We start from the raw sequence: 13527 nt of genomic DNA on the forward strand, positions 1-13527 counted from the left end.
GTTGTTCAGCATCTTAGCTGTGGAGGGCAGTGTCACTGGCCCTCATATGTGGGATCTGAACCGAGGCCCTCTGGCGTCCCAAGCCAGCTCTTAACCAATGCACCACTCGGCTGGCCCGGGGAGCTTACATTTTAACAGGATCAGTATAGCTATGGTGTTGAGAAGAGTCTTTAGGGAGGCAAGGTGGAAGTAAGACTAGTTAGAATGATGCACAATAACCAGCGCACAGTAGCAGTGGAGGTGGAAAGAAGTGGTCAGGTGCTAGAAATGTGTTGAAGGCAGAATTGACAGAACTGGCTGATGAGGGGGATGAGAGGAAAAGGAGCCAAGAATGACTCCAGTGCTTCTGGATGAATAGATTTGTCATTTACTGAGAAGACTGTAGGAGATGCAGTTTTGGGAAGGGGTGGATGAAGACAGGAATTTGGTTTTGGACATGTTGAGACTGAAGGGACTTACTAGCTAGTAAAGTGGAGATATCAAATAGGTAACTGGATATATATGAGACTGAGTTCCAGGTTGGAGATAACACTTTTGGATTCACCAGCACGTGGCTGGTAATTAACACCTTGAAACTGGATGGGGTCACCTAAACAGTGACTTAGAGAAGAAAAGCACAGGCCTGAACTCTGGGACACTCCAACATTTGGAGGTTAGGAGGCAAGGAAAAATACAGCAATGGAGATCGAGGAGGAGTAGCCAATGAGATGGCAGGAAAATCCAGATAGAATGGTATTCTTTTTTTTTTAAAGATTTTATTGGGGAATTGGGGAAGGGGAACAGACAAGTTGCTGTCCTTTTGTTTTTCAGTCTAATTGTCGAGGACGTCGCTTCACTGGCCCATGTTGGTACCATCATTGCGCTCTTCCTGGGTGAGACAGTTGCTTGAGGGCCCTTGAACGGCCACGCACGACGGCGGCTCATGGCAGCTCATGAAAGCCCGCTGCTGGCCAGCCCCACTGCAGCCCACGCCGTCGCCGGCGAGTCACGGCAGCCCAGCTCCAAGTTGAGCTGTTGTTCAGCATCTCAGCTGCAGAGGGCAGTGTCACTGGCCCTCATATATGGGATCCGAACTGAGGCCCTCTGGCGTCCCAAGCCAGCTCTTAACCAATGCGCAACTCGGCCGGCCCTAGAATGGTATTCTTGAAGCCCAGGAAGAGCAATGCTTCCAGGACAGCATGACCAATTGTGTCAAATGTGCTGTTAGGTCAAATAAGATGTGTACTGACAACTGAACCCCGGACTTAGCAATGTGGAATTAATTTCCTGGGAGCCCGGATGGAGTGTTCTGCATGGCTGGAAGGAGGGGAAGTGAAGGCAGAGAGTACAGAAAACTCTACTAAGGAGTTTTGTTGTAAAGAGAAGCTAGGGAATGGGATGGTATCTAGAGGGGGATGTGCAGTTGACACAAGAGTTTTTTGCTTTTAAACAAGAGAAACTACAGGATGTGTGCATGCTGATAGGGATAATCCAGTAACAAGAGTCACACGGGAAGCAGCAGCAGAGTGAAGCTGTTTGAGATGAAAGACGATTTCTGCTAGTAATGAAAATACTGACATGGCTGATATTACTGCAGTTTATGGTCTACGGCCATAATTGAAGTAAATGCAAATTTTCAGTTAGAAGTTAATGAAAATAATATGCAATTTTTTTTTTCTCATCCAAGTTTATGAGACTCCTTGGTTTTAGGGTCTGATCATGAGAGTTGAGTGACTAAGGTAAGACGGATGACGAGATCATTGGAGGGAAGGAGCGGGAACTGAGAGGCCGAGGTGCTGGAGAAATCATGTATGTGGACAGTGAAATCTAAGAATTCTGAAACTGTCGTCCTAGAGAATGTGACAGTGAGCCGGGAGCTGACATCTCAGCCTCTGCCTGAACAAACGCCACCTGAGCTGGGGAATCCCCAATGTATGAGGCAGCTTCTTCTAATTCTAGACAGTTACAATTACAGGAAACTTCTTCCTTATTCTGAGTTCAACTCTACTCCCTAATACCCCTAACTGCTTCTCATCCAGTCCTTCAGAACTACTCATAATGAGGCTAATCTCTCTGCCTTAAGATAGTTCTTCAAGCAATTGAAGACAGTTCCAAGGGTTTTCTATTTCAGGAAGGACATCATTAGGTCTTTCAACCATTCCTTATACATCCTTGTTTCCAAGACTTCCACTATCTTGGTTGCTCAGTTTGGGATACACTTGATTTGTTGATTTCCTTGGGGTGACAGAGTCAGGACAAGGTCTTCTGACTTCCCTTCTGCTGTTCAAATCACTGTGGTAATTAATAAATACTTTATTTGCCAAGGCAGGTGTGGGCACAACATTGTAACTGAGCGACAGCAAAACATCTTATACAAGTTACACAACGATGTTTCTCCCTCACACTCTGGAGCCTTTTGCTAGCCCTCAATTCACAGTGATTAATGTTGGAATTATTGACAAGAAAGAACATTACAGCGTTACTGTTCCTACCAAGGCAGAAAAAACTATCAATTGATACATCAGGAGGAGTACTTACAAGAATATCAGTGTTTTCAAAATAATTCCTCCAGTATGGCCTGATTTTCCTCTGTCCACCAATGTCCCATACATTCAGTTTAAAACCTTGTGACTGTACACTTTTGATGTTAAAACCCTGCAACAGAGAGAGGCAAAACCGCCAAGTTTTATTAGGCTTTGAGATCATCATTCTGACAAAATTATATTTAACAGCCATGTTATTTATTAATTCTGAGGTACTCTGCCAGATATGACACTGGTAATACTGAAAACAGTTTGCTAGAATAGGGAAGAAAGAAATGTATTTATACATGCTTACTTCATGCAGGTTGTGGAGTTAGTGTTAATAATGTCATGGCTAACATGACTCTTTCTATAATGAGTACACACACAAACACACACACACACACTGTTGAGGACAACTTAGTGTCAGAATAGCTCTGATACCACAGACCCACCCCATCCTCAGGATAGTAAAATTTCAAGGGACATTACATGTAACTAAGAAAAAACTGACGCTGAATGGAACAAATGCTATACTTAAAAAGAGGCAAGAGCTACAATCTGGAAGACTGGATTCTTTAGCAGTAGCTCAAAATTAAAGACATTGCCTCATATGGATTAATCAGGAAAAGGAAGGGGCTGAACTCAGGACACCATGGGGAGAGTTGGCTTGTCACTGGAGTAGTAGCAGCCCAGTGAGGAAGGAGGGGCCCGCTAGGACAGCACATTCAAGCTCTGAAGCTGAGCCCTCAATTACAGGAAGTGATGAAAACAAACAAGAGGGTATTCAAAACTGTTCTGTAACAGGTATCTCTGATGAACTCGAAAGGAAAGTCTTCATTTTTAGGACAGTTACTCGAGGTGGAACCTTGAGGAAGGTGAGCAAATCAGGGGCAGGCAGAATTGTGAGGGAGTTAGTGTGCAGAGAGACAAATGAACAAGACCTTTGGGGTTTAGAGGGAAGGCATTTCATGAGCAAGAATAAAAAAAAAATCTTGCAAAAATGATCTAGTGAAATCAGGATTTGAAAAATCCAACCAATAGCATGCTACCACAGAAGTGAAGTTTCATCCGGAATAACTGGAGTTAAAAATGGGTCTGGGGACGTCGCCATAAACATTTGCCTCATGCGGCAGCTTGCCAACACTACGCCTGGCACAGAAGGACAAGGCACAATGCAATGGTACAGAAACACTACCACCCCAATTCCCCCGAGGATAAATAGTCACTGGAGGATCACTGGGCATGATGCTGACTGCAGCACCTCTAAAACGCCATTGACTGAATAAATTAGACGTTTAAGAACTCTAAAGGGAAGTAGCTTAAGCTTATTGTAAAAGGCTGCTTCATTCTGACTCATTGACAGAACCACTTTTGTGTACTTAAAAATTTTACACTTAACTACAATATTAACTGTCAAATCCAGTAACATCTAATCCTCTAAAACGATGCAGGGAATAAACAAAAGTAAATCCTGGAATTCAACCATATGTATCAACTGCCTTAAAATTCTTTAAGTCATCAGATCCAGCCAATCTACTAAGAAATTATTCTAAGGAAATAATAATGGGTGGGCACAAACATTTAGAGATGGGTATTGCAAAAGTATTTACATATATAACAACATAGACAGATGTTCAAGATACATTAAATGAAAAAGGTGATACAAAAACAGCATACTCTCTAAGCCTTTTTATTTTTTATTTTAAATATACTCATCATATATATGCATAGAAAAAAACTGAATCAATATACTCCTGAATGTTAACAGTGGTTATGTATAAATGGACATTATAGGTGATTTCTAGTTTCTCAATTTTACTTATTTATACTTTCTAAATCTACTATAATGAGCATCGATTACTTTTTCTAATATAAAACAAAAACACAGTAAAAGTTTATTTTTAAAGATTATGAAAACTTGACATAACATAATAACAGAGTCACCTGTAACATATCAAACAAAGCCAGAAAGTTAGAACTAGAACTTTCAGTTCATTTCCATGTTCACAGTGTAGAAGTTCTATTTTAGTGGTGATCTTGACAGACACATCCTATCATTAATCCCCCAGCCGCCCCATCAAAAACCTCCCCACAAAACCAACTAGCTCTTCTTTTTCTGGCAGAAATGCCAACACACTAATATGTGTTTTCAGCCCTTCTAGGCTAGGCTACTGTAATTTGCTCCTCCCTAGGGTATATATTCAATTTGTTCAGAAACTGTAAAATTGCTCATTTGGTAGCAACTGAAATGACTTTTCTGCAGAGTTTTGTTTTGTTTTGTTTTGTTTTAGCTGAGCCATCCTGCCACCTGTTGGCAGCTCAGCAGCAATTCAACTCGGAGCTCGCTCTTAATCAACTGAGCCACTCGGCCGGCCCGAAGAGTTTTGAATCAGTAAGACTCCTAGCACAGCCATTCAAAGCTGACACCAAGCTGTTGCCACAGTAGGGTGACAGAAAATGCCAAATAAAACTGGTTTTGCTAAAACCACTAATGCTCAAACACTTTAAAATTGACTAAGACCAACAAGGCTGTCCCTAGTTAGGAACGCCAAAGGCTTGGTCAAAGGTCAAGCTTTCTCAGGATTTCCTACAGGAAAGGCGATCTAAAGAAGCCAACTAGAGTTCTTCCCATAGGGACTTGTCCTTCAACTTCCGCACGGTGAGCACCACCATTGCCTTATCCTTTGTGTTTTGCTCGCTCAGGCTTAGAAAAGAGGAGGGTTAATGAGGCTGGATTAAAAAATATAGGTAATTTTTTTACTTTAGAAATTGATATATATTTGTATTAAGTCTGAAAAAGACACACTAAAATATTTACAGTGGCTTTTCTCATATGACTCTTTGGTTTTCTCCTTTATACTTTCTCTGTATTTTCTACATGTATTAATTCTATAATTAGAGAAGATAAAGCTATTTTTATAAAGTAATCACTTAGATCGGAGGGAATTGTGTCTTGACACACACACACACATATGTATTTGAATTATTTAAAAAACATAAAGTATACATAAAATTAAATTTACCATTTTAACTATTTTTAAGTGTACAGTTCAGTGGTATTAAGTACATTTTCACTGTTGTGCAACCATCACCTCCATCCACCCCTAGAACTTTTTCATCTTGTAACACTGACTGACTCTCTGTGCCCGTTAAACAATAACTCCCCATTCCCCCTTTTCCCCAGCCCTGGTAACCACCATTCTACTTTCTGTCTATGAATTTGACTACTCTAAGTATCTCATATGAATGGACTCTCTTCATATATTTTTGAAATCTTATTTTTAAACTGTATAGACTTTTCTCAGTAACAAACCTTATAAGTAGATAAAACTGTATTTCCCATTTTGTCTTTTGCTATTGTCATCTTCCATTTGGGACCAAGGCAGTGCTCACCTGTGTAGGTGTGATGTGGCTGATGTCTTCAGATGCAAGTTGCTTCAGAAGAGTGGTCTTACCGGCATTATCCAAGCCCAGGAGAAGGAGCCTCACCTCCTGGTCTGGTGCACTTTTCAATTTGCGCAAAATTGAGAGTAAGCCCTTGAACAACCATGAAGAAGAGATTACTTTTGGGGTGCTGACCTTGATATTATTGAACATCAGAACATTTTCTTCTCTTTGAAAACAGTTCTTGGTTGCGGAGAGCTTAGTTATTATTATTTTCCATTTTAATGTCATTTATTCCATTTGCTTCCCCCTTCTGAGTTTTTGCAGAAGTAGGTTAGTAAATTCAGCAACTTAATAAGCAGCATGGCTTATTCCTGCTCCTCCTATCAATCCAGCTTAGCAGTCACCCCAAATCTCCTGGAAGTATAAACTACCAACTCATGTTCTTAAAGCCATTTATATAAACTCAGCGTATAGCACTCATCATATCAGACTATAGGTAATTGACTTTTGTATTTTTCTCCTTTACTAGAGTGAAGTTTCTTGTGGGTAAGAATTATAACTTCTGTTTCTCACATGCCTAGCACTTATTAGATAGATACTAGATAATAGTTGTTGAATTAAATAGAATTATCCACTCAAGTTAATGCAAGATTTAAAGGTGCTATACAAAGAAATACAAGAAGTTGTATAAAATTGTATCCGGGCTCTCCGTTTGAGACTCTTAACTATTTCAGTTCACGTTTAAGACTCCATTGTTCAAAATACTCTACCATCATCTAACTTTCACAAGACCCTGACAGGATAGGGGTACAGTATGGATTATCTATGTTTTTCAGGTGAAGAATCAGATACAACAAGAGAATTTAGGGAGTTGTAAAAGTTACCCATGAAGCAAAAAATATCAAAATTTAACCACACTAGTTATTTTTGACTAGTAACCTAATATTTCTGTTTCTTGGTTTTACAATTACTAATTTTTATAGATGGAAGTAAACCATGTTGCTTTTTTCCTAAGAACAGGAAAAACATTGTAAGATAGTTACTTGTTCTGTCCCGCAGTTCACAAACCTGTTCCAATGAGGCATGGTTACAAGAATCAGAGTCACAGAGTTTAAAGGGCATATGATCGAATCTCCTAGCCCAAGCAAAAATTCCTTCAAACTGAACCTTAGCATTACGTAAAATAGTTATATTTTTTATCTGCATTGCCCAAGGCAATAATTCAAACCAGTCTGTTCACTAAGGTCAAATAATAATTCTGTGAAATAATTCTTAACAATTGAGTCTTTGAATAATGATATGAAACTATGCATATTTATTAAGAATTGCTTTCTCCTCAGAGGCTTTTTAATTACTACTTCTAGTACTGTGTTTGCACTGACTTGCTAAGGACACTAACTTCTGTATGCCTCACATTTTTCCAGCAATGAAAGGGAATGTATGGTTTAAGACAGAAAGACAAATCCTATATCAAGAGATTTGGGGAAGAGAGGCTAAATAGATCTGAAACAAACAAAAAAAGCTGAAGATAGGCAGGTCTTTTTTTTTTTTTTTTAAGGCACATTTCTTTCGTTTTCCTCTTATCTGGCCTTGAATACTTTGACACCATTCCTTTTTAAAACTATATTTATGAGAAGTCTCCCTGGCTTCTGTTAGCTACATTGCAATCACTCATTTATAATACCACCTTTCAGAACAGTTAAAATTAGAATTCTGAGCTCCTCAGGGGACAGGTGATATAAAAAGGCTAAGAACAGGGAAAACACACTGTACTACTCCTGAGTTCCTCATTAGATGTCCTCATTACCTTTCTAGTAAAATTCTAAAACAACTAGCATTTGTCACATGAGTATATTAAACAACAGTACAGGTACAGTTCTTCTCATACATTATCTATTAGCATAGAAATTGTGAAGGAAGTTCTATTTTCTATAAAATATTTTCGAAGTTCAAATGAATGTTTTAGGTTTTCTCCTCATGAGTCTCTTCTTTTGAAAAATCAGGAAATACAAATACTGCATTCTGCAAGCCGAGACTTTTTACATACTCATTATATTTGAAATTAAATAATTAAAAGAAAAACATAATTTCCATTCATTTTAAAAGGAGAGAAGCAAAGCACAGATAAGAAAGAAACCATTTTAACTATAGCTAAAGTTTATTAACCGAATGGTATAAAAAAACAATACTTCTACATTTCTAATGAATAATTTTCCTTGTCGGGAAACAATCACATCACTTGCTTCACCTTTAAGTGAAATTACAGAGAAATGGAAAGTTCAGCTAATGTTTTCTTCCAGGAAAATGATAAATGGCATCTCAAGCATGGTCTAGGCAAGACAAATGCAAATACAATACAGCATCATATTAGCCCAACTACTGAAGACAGAGGATCACAGGATTATCAGGGTTTGCTAAATAGGAAAGAGGATATTTATAGACATCAGGGTTATGCTTGAAAGGTACTAAGTAAGCTGATTTAAGAGGCTGGAGGAAAGACAGCAGAATAAGTCTATTCTATGCTTCTATTCATATATATATATATATATATATACACATATATATACATACATATATATCCATACTATATTTTAAATGTCAAACGAAAGGAGGCAGACATTAGAGGTTAGTTTTATTAAGGAGCTAAGTTTTGCAGTATAAATACAAGGAAATGGATTTTTAAAGTGTAATTTTGGTCAAAATATCCATCCATCCATCCATCCATCCATCCATCCATCCATCCATCCATCCATCATTAAACGCCCAAAATGTGCTCCAAATACAATCGTGAGCAAAACAGGATCTGCACGCCTATGGCATTAAATAAAGTCAATTTAAGAAACAAGAACTTTTAACTGTAGATTATGTGTTATCAGCATGCATGTATACAAGTTATCTGCACCCTGATGGACAGAAGTGGTCTGACTCAGCTATAAAACATTTAAACAAACTTTTCTACAGGCAAATCATGAATAGATGTGCTATTTACTATAGACATTTTTTCTGCCTCAAAATCAGCTTAAACTCAACTACTGGCAGAAGCATGGCGCACCGACCTAAAATGATACAAACTAGGTCATTCAAAGAAACTGTGTGGTGCAAGGGAAAAGAAGGATGTGTTGGCATATGGGAAAAATATATGTGGCAATGAGGAGCAGCTAAAATTTAAATATTAAAATTAGTAAGCCAACTGTCAAGTATATGCACTCTCTATAACTAGTTTAAATGGAAATGACTTCGATTTATTTTTACCTCTTTAACAAAAAATTGGCGCTGCCCAATGAGACCTTATTAATTTTCAGGAACTCCTATAGTTTTGATACAGAGAACCTCACCCAAACTTTGTGTTCTTTCTCCTCATTTCTATACTAAACAAATACAGTGTTTCCTGAGGAACAAAATATGGGCATCTCTTCAGAAAGGGTGGGTTCCTACTTCACTACAAACCTAATGAAAAGAACACTGCAGGCTTTAGAGTTCCATAGACTTGTAGTCAACTTCTCTATATGTATAACACCAGCCACAGTTAGATATAGAAAAATGGTAACAATATTTATATCTCAAGAAAAATGCTATGAAAATTAAATGTGTACAGCAGGACACATAGTAGGCATTCAAGGCAGTAGTTGTGTGTTTTTTTGTTTTTTTTTTACTTTTCACCGAACATTTTCTGACCAGAAAGCATCATCTTGGGAACAATTTTCAAATGCTGAACATGCTTGATAACTAGGTTCATATATGTAGAAAGTACTCCATAAGTAATTCGTGAATGAAGGAGTCATATATTAAATAACAATGATTAGTTATGTACCAAAATTATTGTCATCTTAGTATTTCACCAAGGACTTGGTATCATAGGGCAGGGGTAAAACTGCTGATCCTAAATGTTCAGAGAAACCAATGGGTTTTGTTGCAGTATTCCACTTAAAAAGCTGAAGGCTTAAAAAAAAACCCAAAAAACCAAAAACCTGGGACTTACTGTTCAGTTGTACAGTTCTCAGGGGGGGGGTCATGGGATACCAGATGTGACACACTTAAGCATACCACTGGCCATTTAAATTCCATGTTCTACTTTCAGTTCTAAGAATACCTCACACTTTTGAAGATAGAAACAAAAAATGTATTTTGGAAACCAGATAACGAACCCAGAATAATTTGTCCTAATTTCTTATTGTTCACTTTAGGAAAAAATAAAAAGAAAACCAAAATCTGTCTTGATCACTTAACATAACAGTTGTATACAACAGTGTTGTATACATTGTCAATTTGTTGTATACAGTGTCAATTTGCACCTGGAAACATGAACAGTGGTTAATTTATTGCGGCCTGTAATTATAAATTAAACAATCACAAAATTATACTCGTACAGTCCACTTAATTGATAAACAAACTGGGAAAAGTTAGGTTACTCTCATGCATTTCTCATTTATTGAAGACATCTATTCTCTGTTGGTTTGGCATGCCTTTTTCATTTCAATTGTAGTTATTTTCTGTGTAAATATTTATGTTTATACTCATTTTTGTGGAGAAAAACAGCCTTTAAATGGACAGCTCATGTATAAATGATTAATAAAAAGAAAACATGTAAAAATTTGTTTAGCTTGAGGTTAATAAAACTGCAATGTAGTAAGTGTGAAATGTGATTGGCAACTTCGGATCAAATAATTCTACTTCTTCAACAATCTGACAATGTAAAATCAATTGAGATTTTTTTTGTTCTATCAAAATTTACTCATTGGAGATCTGACCAAAGGTACACGTATTTTTTCCTTGTGGACATCTAGCATTTTCTTATTTTATAAATCATTAGAAGTGGTTCAGCATTTCTAAAAGTTAAAAAGGAACTGGGGTTGGGGTAGGGAAGTAACTCTAACTTTGAGTGTTTGCTCTTTACGGTTGGTAAGCAAACAAACTGCTCTAAATGCCTCAAAATCAATTTTTCTTTGCTTGCTCTAAAACTACTCCATTTCAGTTTTTTAGAGGCAACTATAAAAGTTGACTGATAGATTCCGGTAATAATTCCATTTTAATACCCTCCAACTACACAGAAATCAACAAGGAACAGAGTGTCAACGGTCAAATCTGCCACACATCATAATTCAGAGTTTGGGAAAGCTTTAATTAGGTCTGACAGGGAAAAGGCTTGCTAAAATTGATGCCCACTCTCCAGTTTTAATTTCCCATTCTTTTTTGGTTTGGAGACCCTAAGCTTAGATTGGTTCTGGTGTAGTCATATGCAAAAGGTTGCAACAGGTTCTGAGGGTTGTAACTGGGGACCGGGCAGCAAATTTCCTTCCATCAACATGGATTAAGTATTGAAAGGAAGATTGGTCATCATCAACAACCAGACCTTGCAGAACCCTCAGCAAATAACTCCGGACTGCAGAAGCACGCCCGCCACGCAGACACCAAGGCGGCGTAAAATCTACCAGGAATCTCTTCCAAGAGGCGCACCTTTTTTGTGTCCTGGGATTTACACTCCTCCCTCCAGAGACGAGCACATCGTGAGGAAGAGGAGCGCTAGGCTACCATCTCCCCTGGTACCTCCAGGGCGACCTCAAACGCAGTAGCGCTGGCCCTGCACCGCGCTTCTGGCCCGCCCCTGGCGGACCCCACTTTCCTGCGGCGTGGGGAGGCCGATTCCCCGGGAATATCTAAGCTTGCGTGCGGAAGCTGCTCTACGCAGCCCCTCGGATCCGCTCTCATCCCAGCCCCCAGAGTAATGATGGAGCCCCGACTCCGCATGGGGACAGTCACGCACCCTTCCAGTCCCTTCCCCCGTATAGGGACCCGTTGCAAGCCCACCTTCCTCCCCAGGCCCAGGTCTCCCTCCAGGGCCCACACCTTCCGGGTTCCCCGCCATCCCCCGAAACCAATTCTGGACTCAGACAGCAAGCTGAGCGCCGTCCCATTCCCTCCTTGGCTTTGAGCGCAGTGCCCTGCCCTGGGCCTGGGGAGGGGAGGGGGGGGTGACCGACCGGCTCCGGAGGGGTCCAGGCCCCTGGACACTCACCATCCTCCCGCCGAGTCCCACCTCCTCCTCCTCCTCCTCCTCCTCCTGCCTCCCCCGTTACCAGGGGCAACTATTGCGGTGCCGCCCCCAACGTCCCTCGCACGCACAGCGGAGGATCAAAGCAGCAGGACGGGGCGGGGTCCAGCTTCGCTTTCCCCTAAGTGCGCAAGCGCGCCAAGGTTCCCGCCCATTGCGCAGGCGAGCGGCTTGAGAGGCAGGAGGTGGCTGCTGGCGTGTAGAGACCCAGGAATGGTGACAATTTGCCCACGTGGCCGGCAGGGGCCACCAGGCCTGTGATTGGTCAAGAGGATGTGGGGGCGAGGCGAAGGGAGGTTCCTGGGCGGAGTTCCGCGGTGCATCCACGCCAGGCTTCCAACGCGGGCTGCATCTGGTGGCATTTGTCTCAGTGCATTTCTGCCGGGACGAGGTAAGTGGTCTTGAGGGGAGGCCGCCAGCCACATCTACCTCCAGTCCTTACGTCCCGGGAGGGAGCTTGTATTTCTGTTCTGACTGCCCAGGCGGGGCTGCAATGCGGGCTGGGCTTCCACTTGTTGAAGCCACGTGGCGAGAGGAGTGGCCTGGGGCTGCCCATGGACCTCTCCCTTAGGCCCCAGCGTCTTCGTCTGTCATTCTGAGGGATGGGGTGTTAAGAGTTGCGCACCCATCTCCACACACCTGTGTTAGTGCGGGATGGAGGAGTCCCAGGGGTGGGAGGCTGCCTGTCGTAGTGCAAGAAGCAGCCTGGAGACTGGTGCTGAGCCCTGAAGTGAGCTGACAGTGCGGGTGAAAGGCACTTTGGAATGGCCAGGTTTTGCTAAGTTGCGTTTGACCCAGAGGCTCGCCTCCTGCAGCCCCGAAGGAGGCAAAAAATGTGCCTACACTTCCAGGCAAGTAAGAGCAAGAGGGATTCTGGGTGAGTTGGAAGGTGCTACCTCCCACCCCTTCCCCATGCAGAGGACATGAAGAAGAGTTATGACTTAGGAGCCAGGTCCTATTCTAGACTCTGGAGACACAACAAGAGACAAAATCTACCCTCTTGGAAAATACATCCTTCCTAGTGAAATGCTTTTTGTAAAGATTTCATTTAATTCTCCCAATCCTGGAAATTGGTTATTTTAAGCAATATAGAGTGGGGACTTGAACCCAGTTCTGTATGGTTCTTGAGGAAGTGCTTTTAAATACTATTGTAATGTCCAGGTAAGAGGAACAGAGTGATCTATATTTGCGATGAAACCCAGAACTTTTCTTTTTTTAAGATTTTATTTGGGAATCGGGGGAGGGGAACAGACAAGTTGCTGTTCATCAGTCTAGTTGTGGAGGACGTTGCTTCACTGACCCATGTTGGTATTATCGTTGTGCTCTTCCTGGGTGAGGCAGTTGTTCGCCAGCCATTGGACGGCTGCTCACTGCAGCTCACGAAAGCACACACCAGCTGCCAGCCAGCGGCACTGCAGCCTACACCGTTGGGTCGCCAGTGACTCACGGCAGCCCAGCTCCAGGTCGAGCTGTTGTTCACCATCTTAGCTGTAGAGGGTGCAGTGTCACTGGCCCGCATGTGGGATCTGAACCGGGGCCCTGCTGCTCAGAGCGGCATCCCAAGCCAACATTTATTTTAGATTTTTA

General features: G+C 41.2%; 2 protein-coding genes across 5 annotated transcripts in view; one reads left to right on the top strand and one right to left on the bottom strand.

Annotated features, from left to right (window-relative positions):
- The window catches only part of ARL3 (ARF like GTPase 3), a 37291-nt gene extending 25274 nt beyond the window's left edge, over window positions 1-12017 (bottom strand). The window contains exons 1-3 of the mRNA XM_019636332.1: window positions 11905-12017; window positions 5898-6041; window positions 2518-2634 (exon numbers count right to left, since the gene is read on the bottom strand). Of these exons, the coding sequence (XP_019491877.1) occupies window positions 2518-2634; window positions 5898-6041; window positions 11905-11907 (264 nt within the window). The 5' untranslated portion in view covers window positions 11908-12017. The remainder of the gene's footprint in view (window positions 1-2517; window positions 2635-5897; window positions 6042-11904) is intronic.
- A 193-nt stretch (window positions 12018-12210) lies between these two features.
- Window positions 12211-13527, top strand: part of SFXN2 (sideroflexin 2) — an 18462-nt gene continuing 17145 nt past the window's right edge. For 2 of the 4 annotated variants that reach the window (XR_002123240.1, XM_019636329.1), the window contains exon 1: window positions 12251-12331. The gene's annotated coding sequence lies outside the window, so the exon portion shown is untranslated. Of the gene's footprint in view, window positions 12332-13527 lie in introns of all 4 variants that reach the window. The other 2 variants (XM_019636331.1, XM_019636330.1) reach the window with 2 other exon arrangements.

The sequence above is a fragment of the Hipposideros armiger genome, unplaced genomic scaffold (genome assembly GCF_001890085.2).
Source record: "Hipposideros armiger isolate ML-2016 unplaced genomic scaffold, ASM189008v1 scaffold_28, whole genome shotgun sequence".
NCBI lineage: Eukaryota > Metazoa > Chordata > Mammalia > Chiroptera > Hipposideridae > Hipposideros > Hipposideros armiger.